The sequence below is a fragment of the Heterodontus francisci genome, chromosome 47, assembly GCF_036365525.1.
Source record: "Heterodontus francisci isolate sHetFra1 chromosome 47, sHetFra1.hap1, whole genome shotgun sequence".
Taxonomy (NCBI): Eukaryota; Metazoa; Chordata; class Chondrichthyes; order Heterodontiformes; family Heterodontidae; genus Heterodontus; species Heterodontus francisci.
The window spans coordinates 15,061,809-15,082,394 of NC_090417.1; the positions used below are offsets into that span (position 1 = coordinate 15,061,809).

The window sequence follows — 20,586 nt, forward strand, 5'->3', positions numbered from 1 at the left end:
CTGGCGAATGCTGGCAACTGACTCCCACGACTTGTGATCAATGTCACACGATTTCATGTCGCGTTTGCAGACGTCTTTATAACGGAGACATGGACGGCCGGTGGGTCTGATACCAGTGGCGAGCTCGCTGTACAATGTGTCTTTGGGGATCCTGCCATCTTCCATGCGGCTCACATGGCCAAGCCATCTCAAGCGCCGCTGACTCAGTAGTGTGTATAAGCTGGGGGTGTTGGCCGCTTCAAGGACTTCTGTGTTGGAGATATAGTCCTGCCACCTGATGCCAAGTATTCTCCGAAGGCAGCGAAGATGGAATGAATTGAGACGTCGCTCTTGGCTGGCATACGTTGTCCAGGCGTCGCTGCCGTAGAGCAAGGTACTGAGGACACAGGCCTGATACACTCGGACTTTTGTGTTCCGTGTCAGTGCGCCATTTTCCCACACTCTCTTGGCCAGTCTGGACATAGCAGTGGAAGCCTTACCCATGCGCTTGTTGATTTCTGCATCTAGAGACAGGTTACTGGTGATAGTTGAGCCTAGGTAGGTGAACTCTTGAACCACTTCCAGAGCGTGGTCGCCAATATTGATGGATGGAGCATTTCTGACATCCTGCCCCATGATGTTCGTTTTCTTGAGGCTGATGGTTAGGCCAAATTCATTGCAGGCAGACGCAAACCTGTCGATGAGACTCTGCAGCCATTCTTCAGTGTGAGATGTTAAAGCAGCATCGTCAGCAAAGAGGAGTTCTCTGATGAGGACTTTCCGTACTTTGGACTTCGCTCTTAGACGGGCAAGGTTGAACAACCTGCCCCCTGATCTTGTGTGGAGGAAAATTCCTTCTTCAGAGGATTTGAACGCATGTGAAAGCAGCAGGGAGAAGAAAATCCCAAAAAGTGTGGGTGCGAGAACACAGCCCTGTTTCACACCACTCAGGATAGGAAAGGGCTCTGATGAGGAGCCACCATGTTGAATTGTGCCTTTCATATTGTCATGGAATGAGGTGATGATACTTAGTAGCTTTGGTGGACATCCGATCTTTTCTAGTAGTCTGAAGAGACCACGTCTGCTGACGAGGTCAAAGGCTTTGGTGAGATCAATGAAAGCAATGTAGAGGGGCATCTGTTGTTCACGGCATTTCTCCTGTATCTGACGAAGGGAGAACAGCATGTCAATAGTCGATCTCTCTGCACGAAAGCCACACTGTGCCTCAGGGTAGACGCGCTCGGCCAGCTTCTGGAGCCTGTTCAGAGCGACTCGAGCAAAGACTTTCCCCACTATGCTGAGCTATTACACTGCTTAAATGTGCTGTTTTCATGTTCTTCATTATGCAAATTTTTATCGTAAATTTAACTGTAATCGAAGTGTGCAATTTTGAGTGCATTTTTGGAGCAATTTCCAGATTCTGTTCAAAGTGGAGATACTACTCAAATGTGTGAAGCCCTTTATGCCACTCGATGTGTTTAAACTCTTTTTATATAGGTGTTTTTGTTTCATTATGAAAATAGCCTCAGAACCATTTCAGATATCTTTCAGTCTTCCAGCGCAAAGAGATGTCCACGACCGAGTGTTGGAGACTGACACATTCCAAGGTCCAGGACTATGTGCTGAGGGACGCACTAAAGCTTTGGGCAGCCGCTACAAAGGCTCAATGGGGAAAGACCACTGTGTAAGGTCCTCCCACCAAAGTGAACTGCTGGGCTGGACCCATGGGAAACCCCTCAGGCTGTACACACCAGATGTGGGTTTGCTGTAAAATGTACGTGGCATGTAAAATGGAATGGAAGTGTTGTGAGGCAACTTATTCCTGTAATGAAGAAAACTGATTTCCTTTGCACTTTTTGGAATGTCAACTTGGTGCTGTTTTGAACTGTTTAGTAATGCATTTTTTTTTTTTTACAGATTTTTATGAATAAAGTATATTTTTGGGATAAAGAAATTTCAATTACGTTTCCGTCTTTTTCACCATCAGGTGCTGGGACCCGAGCACTTTTTGATGCTTAGTGTGACACATGCTTTGGTTTTGGGGTACAAACCGCCTCATCAGGTGCTAATGTTCAAGCTATGTTAGCTTGGATATCAAGCTGCAACTTCGCTATGTTTTCGGAATGCACAAAATTGTGAAGTGACTGTTGATGTTTTTATATATTAATGGTGCTATATAAATGTAATTTGTTAATGCCGTTGTGGGTTGATGGGCAATAACAAAACATATATTTTCCTAATTTTTTTCATTCAGTTTTTATTTGCGTTTTCTTGAGCTTTTCTCCACGTGGTAGAGGGGAGAGTCCTGCACGGAAAGATAAGCTTGCTGAAGGAGAATAAAACTAATTTGGGCAACAGATGCACTTTTTCTTAAAGGAACGTGTTCCCTGCATATGGAGCCAAAATGGCCATATGCTTCCCAGTAGGTTGCACAAGAGGTTCTTCATGAGGTTCAACAATTAATGGTGGTAGACTGCTCACTTGTGGAGAGGTTCAACAGCAAAAGCTAATGTTATTCTCAGCAAATGACCATAAATTCACATTTTCCTGCAGGAATCACAAATAGTGATTTTTTTTTTTTCTGTGTCCTCTAGCACAGGAAAATTAAGGCGAATCTGATTTGACCACTGCTGCTTTGGCTGACATCTCTGCTAACTCAACACAGGCCAGTAATAGATCTCCTGGTCAGCAGAGTTACGTTCTGATGGCAGCATTTTCCATCTAAGCAATCGGCTCAGTCCCATGAAGCTCCCATGGAAGCTACACCTCGTACTTATTACGTTTATTTTCAATGGGAATTGCAGGCCAGCAACAATTAACATCCTGGAATTGTTTTAGTAAAAGTGGACTATGCCATTAATGGTTGCAGTAATTTACTGTAGAGTTATGGCAGTTAGTTCAATGCTGTTTTTCAAATTTGTGTAAAAGGAGGAACAAGATGAAAGAAGGGATGTTTGAGAGATGCTTTTACATGAGATTGCCTGCATTTACATAACCCAAGTAACCATATCTACAGGCTCAGGTACATCTTACTGGTGATATCAGCAAAGAAGAGCAATTGGAAAAAAGACCTTGGGTTGTTGAAAGTGCTTTATTGAAGGGTAGCCACTGTTAGAGTGCAGGAAATATGGGAGCTGATTAGTGCACAGCAAGCTCCCCCAGACATGCTGTGACAATGACCAAATAATCTGTTTTGCTGCTGTTGATTGAGGGATAAATATTCTCCAGGAAACCAGGAATAACTCCACTGCTCTTAGAGATAGTGCTCTGTGATCTTTTCCACTTGAGAGAGCAGACAGAGCCTCCATTTAATGTCTCATTTGAAAGATGGCAGCTCTGACAGTGCAGCACTCCTGCTCTGGAATGTTAGTCTTTTTATGCTCAAGTCTGTGCAGTGGATTGTCAATTCACAACCTTCTGACTTCGAGACAAGAGTGTGACCAACTGAGCCATGGCTGACACTGGTGGAGCTTTAGATTCATCAGCGAGGCAGTTTGTTACGAGTGCATCCATTTTATTAAATTATGAGGATTTGTGTATTAAAACGTGTGTGTTCTTTTAGAAAAGAGGTCATCAGAAGGTCTTTTGGACTGAAGTTGTAAATAAACAGTTACTGGAAGGCACCTGTTTTCAGATAAATACCCAGCAGGGGGCTTGTTTGACTTGGAAGATGTTGACAGAGAAGTGACAGGTCAAGATTTATAGTGGTCAGGAGGCTTGACTGCTGAAGTTTTTGGTTTTGTTTTCGTCAGGCAGTTGGGATATGGACAATGGTTCGAAAGACAGTTGGAGAAAACTTGCCAAGGGAGCAAATCAGAGCTTAGTCTGTTCCAACTCTTTGAAAAGTCTGCTAGTTTTGCATCTCTGAGAAGCAAGTGTAAAAAACAGACTGAAACTGTTGCTGCAGTTTTCCTGGAAAGCCTGTCCAAACTGATCTTCAACGTCGTCAGATAAGAACTGTTCTCGGAAGATCCCAGTGACGGCCATCTTTGCGTATTTGGGATGCCAAACCAAAACAAAGGACGTTTGACATATTTTCAGATCTTTTTTTCTTCAAGCATTAGCAAGTATCTGGGCCAAGTTTTCTTTTTGTCTTTTTTTTTGTAAGAGTGCGAAAGAGTAAACCTCTTTATTTTGTCAGTTAACTGGTGTGTGTGCATGCGTGTGTGTGAGGGGCTAAGGTAAAAAAGGAACTTTTATATGTAAATGTGTGTCAATGCTTTGCTTCATCACTGGTTGTCTCTTGTTTTATAATAAACTGATAATTTTGTTGTTTATTGAAGTAACCTGGTTGGTGTGTTTTATTCTGGGTTAAAAATAGTCTGTCGAGAAAATGATTTAAATATACATTGTGACCTGTGGAGAAGTGGAACTAGAAAAACAATGTTGTACTCCCGCCTTGGTCATAACAAGTTGGAGAACTGTGCGAGTAGTCTGGCAGTCCACAGCTGTGGTTGACTCTGACTTTTATCTGCCCTCTGAGATGATTAAGCAAGCCACTCAGCTGCCAGGGGCATTGAGGGATGGGCAACAAATGCTGGCCTCGCCAGCAATGCTCACATCCCATGAAACAAATTTTTAAAAAAACTATGCCTTTTCCTGGTTTTGGGTTACAGTAGGGAATATTTTCAATATCAGGCAATTCACAGTTGGCAGATTTGTCAAACAGGTGATAGATTTATTCGACAGGAGAGTCAACTTATTCAATACCTTTCCCACTGAACAATAGTAGTCCAACAGGGTTGTCCAGTTGCAGCATATTGCACAAAATTCTGGAGTCACTAATTTTGGCAATGTGACCATCAGGTCCCCTCACAATGATGACAGGCCTACACAAGCCGAAAGGGATTCTAATCCAACAGTGTTCATTTGGTCAGTGATCAGGAACATGGGATCATGCAAATCACCGCTGGGTTTCCAAGCAGCCATTATGATGCATTAATAAAATGGCAATCATCGGTGCCACATTTACTTGAATTTAAAGTACAGCAGTAATCATGGTCTTTATGATTAATGGTTTCCTTGCACTCGTCATGGACAGAAGCAGACAGCAGACACAAAAAAGGCACAGACCGTGAGGATTATTCCAAGTCATACTGTTAGGACCAAGGTGGGAGGAGTGCACTGTTAATTCAATCCCACTTGTCCATGGGTCTCAGCATATCAAAAAATTTTCCCACCAACCTAACAAGAGCCAATTGCATACTGTATTTGTCCCCCAGAATAAAGCACACCAACAAGGTTTCTTTTGTCATCAACAAATTAACAATTTATTATTAAAACAAGTCTTAACCAATAATTAGATAAATCGATAGAGGAAAAGCTCATTATTTCCCAAGCCCTTATGCACACACCCATACATTCGAAAAGAAACTGGTTAACCCAGGAGAAAAGGATTTTTGGTTTACAGCTGTTTCATTTGATTAAAATGAATAATAAAATAAATTAGTTTGTCATGTTCTGGTCGGAAGTTCTTCGGTTTGGTGCGGTGTCCCAGAGTCGAATAGTCGGATGCCACTCGAAGTCTCTCCAGGCGAGGTTAATCAACAGTCTGTGATGGGTAGGTGATCAAGGCAATTCAACTGCAGCAGGCTTCACAGAGGTCTTCCTTCAGGGGTGTAGTAACAGGTCTTCTTGGGTTTTACCATAGCAGTAGAAGATTTCTTCAGATTTCAGGATTTTTTAAATACAGGAAGCAACAGGAACCACACTTGATGCAGGGATTCTTCAGAGACAGGAGGCAATAGGAATCTGCCACCTTTGAAATACAGGGTTTCTTCTCAAGAAATGCAGGATTCCTTTACAGAGAGAGGTAACACTTTTTTTCCTGGGGCTTACTCTCTGATCTCCAGGCAGGTCAAAACCAAATTTCAAATGCCAGCTTTGTCCAACTCACTTTTTTAAAGGGTGCAAAGTGAAAGCAAAACCTTCCTGAAAAGTCACATGTCCAGTCATAGAGTCTCCCTTGTCATTCAAAGAGTTGCTCTGAGGAGGTCAAACCCTGGCTGGTTTCCTTGAAATTGCCTGCTGTCCTGTCCTGTGCGAGTTGAACTTCCTTTCAGCTATTTGTAGGTATCAATATCCACTGAAAAATCCTTTTTCATTTTTTAAAACAGAATTCTAAGCTTTTAAGACAAAAATAAAAACCTTGTAACAATACCCCACTGATATGTTATGATTGCATTCAGGTACCTGAATGGGGCAGGGATTACCTTCAAGTAAAGGAAAATCATGCTTAACTAACTTGCTGGAGTTGTTTGAGGATAGAACAGAGAGGGTTGCTGAGGGCAATGCTGTTGATGTGGTGTACATGGACTAACAAAAGGCAATTGATACAGTGCTACACAAAAGACTTGTGAGTAAACTTGTAGCTCATGGAATAAGAGGGACGGTAGCAACAAGGATACGACAATGGCTGAGTGACAGGAAACAAAGAGTAGTGGTTAATAGATGTTTTTCGGGTTTGAGGAAGGTGTGCAGTGGAGTTCCCCAGGAATCGGTGTTGGGACCCTTGCTTTTCCTGATATATATCAATGACCTAGACCTTGGTGGACAGGGCACAATTTCAAAGTTTGCAGATGCTACGAAATTGGAAGCGTTGTGAACTGTGAGGATAGTGTAAAACTTCAAAAGGACATAGACAAGTTGGTGGAATAGGCAGACAGGTGGCAGATGAAGTTCAATGCAGAGAAATGAGAGGTGATTAATTTTGGTGGGAAGAACTTGGAAAGACAATGTAGAATAAAGGGCACAATTCTAAAGGGTGCAGGAGCAGAGGGACCTAGGTGCATTTGTGCATAAGTCATTAAAGGTGACAGGACAGGTTGAGAGAGCAGTTAATGAAGCATGCAGTATTCTGGGCTTTATTAATGGAGGCATCGAGTACAAGAGCAAGGAAGTTACGTCGAACTTGTATAAGAAACGAGTTCGGCCTCAGCTGGAGTATTGCGTCCAGTTCTGGGCGCCACACTTGAGGGATTTAGAGAGAGTACAGAAGAGATTCACGAGAATGGTTCCAGGGATGAGGAATTTCAGTTATTTAGATAGATTGGAGAAGTTAGGCCTGTTTTCCTGGGAGAAGAGAAGAATGAGAGGTGATATGAGTGTTGGCAATCTCTGCAGCTGCCACTCATTGAAACACTGCCCATTGCTCACTTCTCTTTTCTGATGTCACTTCATCTGTTGCCATAAATTTTCTAGAAACAGTACTTTGATTTTGCTGAACACTTGCATGTTTCTGCTTCAGCTGACAAACAAATTCACACCCTATCTCAGTTTGGTAACTTCTTGCTTTATCTTCTTATAAGTCAATGATTTGTTTTTGGCTTCTGCAAAATGGTGAATGACACCAACAAATTGCTACTGCAGCTTTTATGACAAATACTTGAAAGTTGGATTATCAGGTTGAAGGTGTCACATTTTTAAGATTTTGTTTCTGAAGGTTTACCACAATGTACATTGTCTTTATCGTAAATTTTCATACATTTGTTTTCATGGCAGACAAATACTATTGCAGTACTTAAAGTGTTAAATACTGTACATTCCATCCAGATCTGCAGCTCCCATTTTCTCTATTTCCATCCCCTCTTCTGCGAAAAGGTTATGATGAATTGACTGTGATTAAGTATTGCTTTCTGCAGCTGACCAGCTGACGCAAATTCACTGTTAAACTGCTTTAGTCGATCTCGGAGCTCAAGGCAAGATGGCTCTCAGTGAAGCAATCAGCTTAGAGTATCTAGCAGATGGAATTCCACCATTTGTCTGGTGGTCAGGCCGACAGCCACTATGTGTGGTCAGTGTCTTTGCTTGATTTATGAATATTGCTCAGCTAAACAAAAAAAAACATTGGTAAAAGAAAATAGAAAAGTTACAGTTAAAGTAAATTTATAAAATTTTGCACCTAAGCAGTTACAGTATCAAATGATAGATCACTCGAATGCTTTCGTAAGTGCCTGTGATATATGGTCATATTATCTGCAAAACTGTGTTACATGATTTTTCTTTATTGCTAGTGTTGGTGGCAGTCAGCAAAACAGATTACTTTTTAGGTCAAATCGATATGTATTTCATTTTCTGAGTTTTCAAACACACTTTCTACTATATAGACTTTCCAACACGATATCAAAACATACTGTAGATTCTCTCTGGAGCATTGCCTACCATTTCAACAAGAGTAGTTGTGCTTTGTTTTAACTTCAGACTGCTTCTGTTGCATCTGTATCAGAACTTTTTAGATTTTGGTAAAATGGAGTTTTTGTCCAAGTAACGGAAGTGCTGCACTCCATCTTTAAGTGTAAATTAAATAATTAACGCTTGAAAAAGAGAGGATGGTGCCTATCTGAAATCTATGGGGCTTCCTGAGGTCACAGACTAAGTCAGAGATCTGGAAAAAGCCTGCGTCGAATAAAAATATAGTGGCTTATTATTTGCCAGATCTTGGACTCCTGTAAATCAAGAGATCAAAATTAGGGCTGCAAACTTTGCCATGTCATATTGTTGAAGATTTTTTTCTGCATGAATTTACTTCTCGCCATTTTGTGGGTCAGCCAGAAAGTTAAATATGTTACCCGGATGACTTTCTGTCAGCAACTTCCATTAGATTCTCCACCATGACAAAGATCCTGACTGATATGAAAAATATATTGGGAATTTTTAATATACTCCAGCAACAGAGAATTTAACATAAAAGGCTGTCTTCTTTCTAAAATGTTATAGGAGTATTTAAGTGATTGGTGACTCTGGAAGTTAAACCTAATGATACCTGCTGCCAGTATTTTTTACCTAGTGAAGATCTGATGGATTTGATTTTTGTTCTTCACTCTCTGCAGAAGACTTAATTTGAATATGACACAAAATAATGTTCAAATAACAGATACTTTCCCCAGGTTTTCCATATTCTTTAAATTGTTTAAACATTGTTAGATCACAAATGACCATCTGACTTATTTCCAGATAAATTCCAGAAACCTGCCTCTGGTGGGAAACTGATTCAGATTCAGATTTTCAAATGGATAAGCCCTTAATTGATATCGAGACAGGTTTCCTGCCCACTGAGAGCCAGTGTGGCTGGGAATAGAGGTGGGTCAGATCAAGTGTGGGCCTCATGTAGATACCCTACTGCAGCCTTCATTGAGGCTGCTGTTTGTCCTGAGGGAGATGTCTGCATCTTTTGCCAAAATCTTCCTCTGCACCAGAGAGAAGTGAGATGTCACAGGGGTGCAGGAGGCCTGGCATGAGGGCTAGGGAAGACCCTCACTTCTTCAATGCCAACCTGGATCTCATGTTGGAGGCTGTGAGAGAGAGGAGGGAGGTCCTGTTCCTGGAGTGTGGCAGGAGGAGGCCATCTTGTCGTGCAGCAGGCCATCTCTATGTTCAATGTTATCCCTCTCCATCTCCTCTTGCTCCCCCTCTCTTCACTGCTGCTCTTTCCCCGATGAGCTGTCTCCTTCCAGGGCCTCACTTTCCTCAAGGTCCACACCTTTCTGGAGGGCTGTGTTCTGGAGAGTGCAGCAGACCACCACAATAACTCAAAACTTTTCAGGAGTTTATTGGAGGGTGCCATCCAACCGATCCAGGAATTGCATCTTCAGCAACCTGATGGCCTGCTCAATTGTTGGCCTGCTGAGCAGGTAACATTAATTATATTGCCTCTGTGCTTTTGTCTGGGGTTCCTGCAGAGGAGTCAGTTGCCATTTCTTGAATGGATTTCCCTTGATTCCTTAGATCCAGCTACGCAGTTCGGGAGATGGAGTGAATATCAGAGGCAGCCTGGACTGGTGGAGGATGAAGGAGTCCTGGCAGCTCAGGAAAGAGAGCACGCACATGGAGGAAACTCTTGTTATGGTTGCTAACCAGTTGGACGTTGAGAGAGTGGAAGCCTTTCCTGTTGACCGATCTCACTGGCTGGTCGCTGGGTGCCTTGATGGCAAGATCGACAAAATCGATGATGCCCTTCACCTGGGGGAATCCAATGATGGATTGAGAATTGGTTCACGGAAAGAAAACAGAGAGTAGGAGTAAATGGGTCATTCTCAGGTTGGCAGGCTCTGACGAGTGTGGTACCACATGGATCAGGCTTCAGCTATTCACAATCAATATCAATGATTTGGATGTGGTGACTAAATGTAATATTTCCATGTTTGCTGATGAGTCAAAACTAGGTGGGAATGAGAGTTGTGAGATGGATGCATAGAGGCTTCAAGGGGATTTTTACAGGCTAAGTGAGAGGGCAAGAACATGGCAGATAGAATATAATGTGGAAAAATGTGAAGTTATCTACTTTGGCAGGAAAGACACAAATGCAGAGTATTCCTTAAATGATGAGAGATTGGGAAGTGTTTATGTCCAAAGAGAACTGGGTGTCCTTGTTCGTAAGTTACTGAAAGCTAACATGGAGCTGCAGCAAGCAATTCGGGAGGCAAATGTTATGCTGGTGTTTCTTGCAAGAGGATTTGAGTACAGGAGAAAACAAGTCTTGTGCAATTGTATAGAGCCTTGGTGAGACCGCACAGTTTTGGTCTCCTTACCTAAGGAAGGATACACTTGCCATAGAGAGAGTGCCACGAAGGTTCACCAGATCGATCCCTGGGATGGCAGGATTGCCCGATGAGGAGAAATTGCAGAAACTGGCCCTGAATTCTCTATGGAGTTTTGAAGAATGAGAGGTGATGTCACTGAAACGTACAAAATTCTTACAGGGCATGACAGGGTAGATGTGGATTGGATGTTTCCCCTGACTGAGATGAGGAGGAACTTCTTTACTCAGAGGGTGGTGAATTCTCTATCCCAGAGGGCTATGGAAGCTCAGTCTTTGAGTATGTTTAAAGCAGAGATTGACGGATTTCTAAATACAAATGACATAAGGGAATATGAGGATAGTGTGGGAAAAAGGCATTGAAGTGGATGATCAGCCATGCTCATATTGAATGGCGGGGCAGGCTTGATGGGCTGAATGGCCTACTCCTTTTATAACCCTATGTTCCTTTGCTAGAGTAGCTTTTGTGTCAGGCGGGGTGACTTAATAAGACGTGAGGTAATATTTTGCGTACCCGACCGTGGTTTTATTTGAGATTAAGTCAGCAAACTATTTACGCTGGGCTGGCGTTCACCTGTCCTGTGGCGGGTTCCAGCTTTCCATACATTTGTACGGCATGAATACTCCTTACTTCATAATAATGTCAAATTAAATCCGACCTGCCAGATTAAGTCAGCGGTGCATGGGAATCTGGTGAATCAGGAATTTTAATGCACCAGTCCAAGTTGACTGCTGGATCCTGGGTGACGACGGTCATCCACTTTGGACATGGCTTTTGACACCATTGCGGCATCTGCAAAGTGCAGCTGAAGAGAGATACAATGCTGCTCACACTTCGACCAGTGCCATCGTGCTGAAAATGTATTTGCATTGCCTTGACCGGACTGGAGCAGCTATTCAGTACGCACCACAGAGGGTCTCATGAATAATCATTGCTTGGTTGTGCAATGCACAGCAGGCAATGCAATGTGGGCATATTTTGCATGTGGAGGAACAGAAGGAACAGCATTCCTGCTCAGATGAATATGAAGAGCCTCAGGAGGAGGACAATAATGTGAATGGGAATTTGATAGATGCAAGGGCCATTGAGAGACGTGCAAGAGACATCGGGGAGAACCTTATCTTTGGACGTTTCAGCCAAGAGTGAGGCACTTAGTGAATTAAAGCTCAAACATGAAAAAAAATTCAATTTCACGGAATGTTCACGTACATTTGTGAGTTGAATCATTACTGTAACCTAATCATTTACCATCAAAAATTGCACCTTAAGTGGTGATGTGGATAACACCCTGTTTGGAACTTCATTGTAAACTATCTGCGTCTCCTTGGAAATCGTGTCTTGCATCCAGGCATTACCCCTTGAACAAAGGCTGCTACACCGTTGCAGCAGTTTGATTAGACCAGCACAGCTCCTGTACAAAGCATGTAAGGGAGGGCCTGCAGAACTTGCATCGGAAGGCATGTTGCTATGGAATAGTGCAACAAATCATCAAGCTTCAAGCAGCTGTCATTGAAGACTGAACGCTCAAATGCCACAATGGTCATTTCCGAAAATCCTTTGTCAGCACAAATGTATTATTCCTTTCAGTTTGGCAACTTCAAATGATATATGAGAAGATATCAAAGATTAAATCAAATAAATGTATTTCAAAATATTATCATTTGCAGTTACACTATTTTAAACACCCTTCCCACCATTGTGCTCATAATTCGTTAATTTTCCTTTTCCTTCCACTGCATCTAGGTGCTACCCTGACATTTGCAGCTGAGATGGAGGCAGTCGGCTCATTGCGCTGCCCCGTTGCTGTGGATGACTGTGGTGGCTGTCCTGGAGGTATGGGGCATTGAGGGCTCCATCCTACTGGCATCTCCAGCACTGCTGCTTGAGCACCCCCCTTGGGCTCGCTCACTGGAGACAAGGGGGTCAAGGTCAAGGGGGAAGATGAGATGCTGTTTACCCCAGGGTGTACTGAGAGGAAGGCTCTGGGGCACCTGGCACACACTCCTCCTCCATCTGGGTGCACGATGGCACCTGCTGTTCTCCTTGAGGGGAAGGGGAAACTGCAGGGAGGTTCCAGGTTCCTCGTCCACCTCTCGCTTAGACAGTGCTGCATAGACCCCATGGCGACAGTAATGGAGCGCAGGTCGGAATGCATATGGGTTGGGGGCTCAACCAGACTCATGATGGAGCTTACCAAACTCTCCACTGAGGAAGCCATATACTCATGTGCCTGGGATATGGCACAGGTCATGGCTTGCATGGACTTCTCCATGGAACACGCAAATCCACGCCATGACCTCAGGCATCTCCGACTAATCTTCCCCATGATTTTGCTGCACTTCCAGCATCGAACAGAGGATCATCATCAGCATGGATCTGAAGGGGGCTTGGTCCCCAGCACTCCTCCAATTATCAGGGGGCCTGGCTGGCACATGTTCCTTCAGATGCTAGGATGTGCCTGTGATGTACCCACTCCATTGTGACCCTGCTTTTAATCTCAAACCCCCCTGTGGACCGTGTGAATTTCTGTGCTGGCAGAGGTGGAAGAAGAGGCAGGTGACGGTGCACCCTCTGGGGCATTGATGGAATCTTCCCCAGAGGCAGTGTCTTGGGCCTCGCGGCGTTCCGTCGCTCACGTGCAGGTACCTGCTGTGGAAAAACAGAGGCACATTAAGCATCATCACAGCATGAGATTGACACTTTTCACATGTTGCTCCTGTGTTCACATATGGCTGCAACAGTAAAGTTGATAATTCATCCTTGCGCCATGACGATCCTGCCTTGCCCTCTGAAATTGCTCTTCCACCCATCTCTCCGGCCATCTCTGCTACCTTCCCCTCTGCGAGGGTCTGGATGCTTATTTCAGGCACTCCTCCATCTGTTTTTTTGCAGGGGACCATGTTTATGTAATAACATGTCGAATGATGCCTCACACCCATTGTCTACAAGCATCAATCTCACTTATTCCAGACTGTCGGTCGCACATTGCATTCAAGTGTAAACAGATGCCAGACTTGGATATTCTGCAGAATCAATTGGTCTTTGGCACCAAGGCTGATCATGCATTCGAACATATGCAATGACTGCCCACTATCAAACATGCTCACACAGATCCAAGGATCAAAACATTTGTACAGTTTTGGCAATGTCACTTACCTTTGTCAATCTGAGCAAGTCACTGACCCATTTCCGACACTATACTCAGGTTTGACGAGTGACCCCATGGGTCAAAACCTCCTCCGCCACCTCCATTCAGACCACTTTGGACAGGTGGGAGAGTCTTCCGAGTTTATTCCTTTGGAAGAGGACCTCGCACCTTTCCCTGTCGGCCTGGAGGAGAGCCTGCAGGGAGGCATCATTGAAGAGTAGATAGCAAAACATCTGGGATCTGGGGCTTCATAAATAGAGGCATAGAGTACAAAAGCAGGAAGGTTATGCTGAGCCTTTACAAAGCATTGGTTTGGCCACAACTAGAGTATTGGTCACTCTTGTTCAGGAGGGTTGTGAGGGAATTCGCTGCCTATGAGTTAATGGAAGTGGAGACAATGAATGATTTCAAATGGAAATTTGGATGGGCACTTGAGGGAAATAAACTTGCAGGGTTACCGGGATCAAGTGGATGAATGTGACTGATTGGATTGCTCTACAGAGCGCCGGCATGGACTCGATGGGCTGCATGGCCTCCTTCTATGCTGTTATGACGCTAACTGTGGGGCGGGACGCTGTCTTCTGGCTGCTGTTGTTGTGGGTGGTGGTGGTGACACAAGTCAATCCTGAAGGGGAATTGGTGCTAGGTTGGCAGAGATTGCAACGTGTGAGGAAGGGCAAACAAAAACAGCAATATTCATAATTTTCTGCAGACGATTAAACAATGGCGGCTGCTGATCCTCCAGCCTTGCAATGTGGAACGATTGATAGCTGTGACGTAAATGGTGCTATGAAGAATGACAGCGGGTTCCACCAATGTAAATCCGTTCCTGTCACATGATCTCATGTCTCCCATACCCGCTGCTGCAACAGTGATTTACATTTGTAATTGGGTGGGAAATGGCAAAAGGGCAGAAGTAGAAACAATGTGAGATGCATAAAACTGCCCATAGTGTCCTCCTCACAACTTGCTTTCCCACCGATGTTTGTATCATCCAAAAATTTGACGACAATACACTGTCCCTTCATCCAAATCATTTAATATAGATTGTAAATAGTTGAGGCGCAGTTTGCAGACTGGAAAATGTCCCATTTTTTCCAACTCTGTTTCCTGTTCGTTAGCCAATCCTCTATCCTTCCATATTACCTCCAACACCATGAACTTTTATCTTGTACAGGAACCTTTTAGTGGCACCCTCGTGCATGCCTTTTGGAAATACAAATACAGTACATTGCATGGTTTCCTCTCTGCTGTATCATTAGAGTCACAGGGCTGAATTTTTCCAGCTCCCAAGTTGTTCTGCTGCTGGGACCAAAAGCAGGCCCCGAGCCTGAGGGGATGGATGGCAGGATCCTGGGTGGGATTTTACCAGTGGCAGCCAATTATGAGGCCTCAGGCGGGAGACCACCCAATTGAGGATGGTGGCCCACCTCTCTGAGCTGCCGGCCCAATCAGAGGGACGTCGGTTTGGCAGCCTCAGCAGCGCTACTGATACAGGTGGCCGCAACTGAGACTGCAGGAAGAAGAGGGTGCCTCCATGTTGAGCTGCCCTCGAAGACTAGGTAAGCTAACCCGAGAATACTGAGGGAGGTAAGGGAAGAAATTGCTGGGGCCTTGACAGAAATCTTTGTATCCTCATTGGCTACAGGTGAGGTCCCAGACGACTGGAGAATAGCCAATGTTGTTCCTTTGTTTAAGAAGGGTGGTATGGATAATCCAGGAAATTATAGGCCGGTGAGCCTTACGTCAGTGGTAGGGAAACTATTAGAGAGGATTCTTCGGGACAGGATTTACTCCCATTTGGAAACAAATGAACTTATTAGCGAGAGACAGCATGGTTTTGTGAAGGGGAGGTCGTGTCTTACTAATTTGATTGAGTTTTTTGAGGAAGTGACGAAGATGATTGATGAGGGAAGGGCGGTGGATGTTATCTATATGGACTTTAGTAAAGCCTTTGACAAGGTCCCGCATGGCAGACTGGTGCAAAAGGTGAAGTCACATGGGATCAGAGGTGAGCTGGCAAGATGGATACAGAACTGGCTCAGTCACAGAAGACAGAGGGGAGCAGTGGATGGGTGTTTTTCTGAATGGAGGGATGTGACTAGTGGTGTTCCGCAGGGATCAGTGCTGGGACCTTTGCTGTTTGTAGTATATATAAATGATTTGGAGGAAAATGTAGCTGGTCTGATTAGTAAGTTTGCGGACGACACAAAGGTTGGTGGAGTTGCGGACAGTGATGAGGATTGTCAGAGGATACAGCAGGATATAGATCGGTTGGAGACTTGGGCGGAGAAATGGCAGATGGAGTTTAATCCGGACAAATGTGAGGTAATGCATTTTGGAAGGTCTAATGCAGGTGGGAAGTATACAGTAAATGGCAGAACCCTTAGGAGTGTTGACAGGCAGAGAGATCTGGGCGTACAGGTCCACAGGTCACTGAAAGTGGCAACGCAGGTGGATCAGGTAGTCAAGAAGGCATACGGCATGCTTGTCTTCATCGGTCGGGGCATAGAGTATACAAATTGGCAAGTCATGTTGCAGCTGTACAGAACCTTAGTTAGGCCACACTTCGAATATTGTGTGCAATTCTGGTCGCCACACTACCAGAAGGACATGGAGGCTTTGGAGAGGGTGCAGAAGAGGTTTACCAGGATGTTGCCTGGTCTGGAGGGCATTAGCTATGAGGAGAGGTTGGAAAAACTCGGATTGTTTTCACTGGAACGACGGAGGTGGAGGGGCTACATGATAGAGGTTTACAAAGTTATGAGCAGCATGGACAGAGTGGATAGTCAGAAGCTTTTTCCCAGGGTGGAAGAGTCAGTTACTAGGAGACATAGGTTTAAGGTGAGAGGGGCAAAGTTTAGAGGGGATGTGCGAGGCAAGTTCTTTACACAGAGGGTGGTGAGTGCCTGGAACTTGCTGCCAGGGGAGGTGGTGGAAGCAGATACGATAGCGACGTTTAAGAGACATCTTGACAAATATATGAATAGGAAGGGAATAAAGGGATATGGGCCCCGGAAGTGCAGAAGGTGTTAGTTTAGGCAGGCATCAAGATCGGCGCAGGCTTGGAGGGCCGAATGGCCTGTTCCTGTGCTGTACTGTTCTTTGTTTTTTCTTCGTTGTTTATAATTGGATTTGATGCATTTGGCAGACAAGTCGACCATCATGTGAGCGATCTCTGGCTGATTGTTAGAAGTATAAACCAGTGCTTGTAAACCACATACATATTGTATGAATATTTTTATTCTGCTGACTGTAATAGGTTGTTTCAGCTCCTCCAAACTAAGAGGATGCTCTTTATGTGCCCAAATTATGTCTTAGCTGTCATTTTGTTCTTCAAAACACAGGTTTCCAACTTTATGAAATCAAGGTGTGATTGGATTAAGGAGTCACCAAGTAACACAGCTGTAGGTATTGATGGAAATGAAACGTTAGATAGTATATCACTTGAAAGAGATTATGAGTAAATGAGTTATGGCAAGTGCTCTGTGTAGCACAGGCAATGAAATCACTGGTGGTAAAAGGTATTGCTACACGTCAATTAAGTTAGTGACAATTTCTTCTATTCCCATTTTTAGTAACGTGAATGATGAGCCATTCACTGACTGTGGAGAATTTTTCTTTTTATTTGTTTCCAGCATTTTGACTTTAAACTATGATCAGTTCTTCTTGACTAATAACATCCAAACAAATGGATTACATGAGTAGAAAAGTGTTCCTCTTGGTAATATTCTCTATGGCTCCTCAGGTGCATTGATAAAATATGAGAAATGATCAACAGTTGGCATGTCTACTAAGTAGGGCATTGCTTCATTTAATAAAGAAATAAAGAGTTTGCATTTATAGAGTGACTTTCAGCACATCCAAAGAATTTCACAGCCAATGAAATATGTTTGAAGTGGATTCACTGTTGCAATGTACGAAATACAGGGACAAAACTGTGCACAACAAGGACTGTGATGGAATACTCTTCACTTACCTGGATGCATGCAGCTCCAACAATACTGAAAACGCTTGACAGAATCCAAGACAAAGCAGCCTGCTTGATTGTCACCTCATTCACCACCTTAAACATTCACTTCCTCCACCACTATCACACAGTGGTAGCAGTGTGTGCTACCGACAGAATGCACTGCAGTAACTTGCTCAGGCTCCTTTGACAGCACCTTCGAAACCCACGCTCTCTACAACTTAGAAGGACAAGGGCAGCAGATTCATGGGAACACCACCACCTGCAAGTTCCCTTCAAGTCACTCATCTTCCTGACTTGGAACTATATCGCCGTTCCTTCACTGTTGCTGGGTCAAAATCCTGGAACTCCCTCCCGAACAGCATTGTGAGTCTACCTACACCACATGGACTGCAGCGGTTCAAGAAGGTGGCTCACCACCACCTTTTCAAGGCCATTAGGGATGGGCAACAAATGGTGGTGTTACAGACTATGTAATGGTCACTTCTGTCAATGCTGTGGTGGACAGATGTACCTGGAAAAGATAGATTGGTGAGGACAAGATCAGATGGGTTACTCTCCTGGAGGGATTCCCTTACCTTCTGACTCCAGTCCAGTTTGGTGGCCATGCTATTCAGGATTTGGCCTGATCAGTGTGAAGGTACTGCTGAGCCACTCCTAGTGATTGATGGTCCTTTTCTCAGAGTACATTCTAAATCCTTTCAGAACTTAGTGCAAGTCATGTTCAACCTGGAGGAGTGGAGTAAAGTGGCTGTCAGCAGGGGGTTTCCTTTGTCTGACCTGAAGCCATGAGACTTCATAGGCTCCGAAGTCAATGTTGAAGACTCCAAGCCACTCCCACCTGACTGTCTGTTAACCTATTTCCAACTCTGGTGCTCTATCCAGGACATTCCCAGGGATAGTGATCAATCTGCCAATCTACCTTTTCCAGGTACATCTGTCCACAACAGCATGACAGAAATGACCATTACATAGTCTGTAAGAAGACAATGTCTTATCTCCACTATGAGAATATTCTCCATCATGTACTGTGGCACTACCATGATGCTCAGTGGGACAGCTAAGATCAGATCTAGAAGGCAAAAACTGAGCATTTAGTGATCAATGAGTCTGGGGTGTTGACGAGCAGATTCAGTTTTTGGAGCATAACATTGTCAACCTATTGCTGTCCCAGTTTGTGTACCAGCCCGCATATGTGAGTGAGGGGGACTTCAAAGATTAACAGGGTTATGCATGCCTTAGGGCTGGATTTTACGACCCTCTGACATCGGGTTTCTTGGCTGGGGGGCTGGGCAATGCCTCCGGAAGAGGGCTGCCACCCACCCTGACGCTGGGAGGGCCCAGCCTGATATTGCCGGTGGCGGAGAGGCCTCGTGGTGGCCCCCGCACTGCTCGGTGACGGAACATAGAAACGTAGCAGCAGGAATGGCCATTCAGCTCATCAAGCCTGCTCCGTCATTCAGTACGATCATGGCTGATCATCCGTTTGAATGCCTTTTCCCCACACTATTCCTGTATCTCTTTGTCATTGGTATTTAGAAATCTGCAATTCCTACTTTAAAGATACTCAGTGACTGAGCTTTCACAGCTCTCTGGGGTAGAGAATTCCAAAGATTCACAACCCTCTGAGTCAAGAAATTTTTCTTCATATCTGGTGGTTTCCCGCTTACTTTGAAATTGTGTCCCCTGGTTCGAGACTTTCCAACCAGGGGAAACATCTACCCTGTCTCGCTCTTTAAGTATTTTGTAGGTTTCAATGAGATAACCTCTCATTCTTTGAATCTCTGGAGAATACAGGCTCAGTTTTCCCAATCTCTCTTCATAGGACAGTCCCCCCCATCCCTGGAACAAGTCTGGTGAACCTTTGTTGCACTCCCTCTATGACAATAATATCCTTCGTAAGGTAAGGGGACCAGAACTGCATTATTGACTTATTGACAAGGACACCTAGGTCCCTTTGTACATCTACACTTTCTAATTTCTTACCATTTAAAAAATGCTCTGCACATCTGTTCCTCCTACCAAAATGGATAACCTCACATTTTTCCACATTATATTCCATCTGTCACATTCTTGCCCACTCATTAAGTCTGTCCAAATCCCCTTGAAGCATCTTCCTCACAACACATATTCCCACCTAGTTTTGAGTCATCCGCGAACTTGGAAATATGACTTTCGGTCCCCACATCTAAATCATTGACATACATTGTGAACAACTGGGGCCAAGTACAACTGCGGCACAGTGGCGCAGTGGTTAGCACCGCAGCCTCACAGCTCCAGGGACCCGGGTTCAATTCTGGGTACTGCCTGTGTGGAGTTTGCAAGTTCTCCCTGTGTCTGCGTGGGTTTTCTCCGGGTGCTCCGGTTTCCTCCCACAAGCCCAAAGACTTGCTGGTTGGTAGGTAAATTGGCCATTATAAATTGCCCCTAGTATAGGTAGGTGGAAGGGATATGTAGGGACAGGTGGGAATGTGGTAGGAATATGGAATTAGTGTAGGATTAGTATAAATGGTGGTTGATGGTCGGCACAGACTCGGTGGGCCGAAGGGCCTGTTTCAGTGCTGTATCTCGAAAAAAAAAAAGTACTGATCATTGTGGGAACCCACCAGTCACAGCCTGCCAATGTGATAATGACCCATTTCTTGCTACTCTCTGTTTTGTGCCTGTTAACCAATCCATAATCCATGCCAGGATATTACTTCCTATCCCATGTGCTTTAGTTTTGCTCACCAACCTCCTGTGAGGGACTTTATCAAAGGCCTTTTGAAAATCCAAGTATACTACATCCACCGGCTCCCCATTATCAATTCTGTTAGTAACATCCTCAAAAAACTCCCAACAGATTTGTCAAACATGATTTCCCATTCAGTTGACTGTGCCCAATCAGATCATTATTATCCAAGTGTCCATTTATCACATCCTTTCGAATAGATTGTAACATTGTCCCTACTTTT

General features: G+C 44.2%; 1 protein-coding gene across 10 annotated transcripts in view; it reads left to right on the top strand.

The window, feature by feature from the left end:
* Window positions 1-20,586, top strand: part of LOC137357193 (phosphatidylethanolamine-binding protein 4) — a 485,084-nt gene that overhangs the window by 23,446 nt on the left and 441,052 nt on the right. Inside the window, exon 4 of one of the 10 annotated variants that reach the window (XM_068023335.1) lies at window positions 9,703-12,140. The exons of the other annotated variants lie outside the window; for them this stretch is intronic. Within the exon in view, the coding sequence (XP_067879436.1) occupies window positions 9,703-9,993 (291 nt within the window). The 3' untranslated portion in view covers window positions 9,994-12,140. Of the gene's footprint in view, window positions 1-9,702; window positions 12,141-20,586 lie in introns of those variants that run through there. 10 annotated transcript variants of the gene reach the window in all.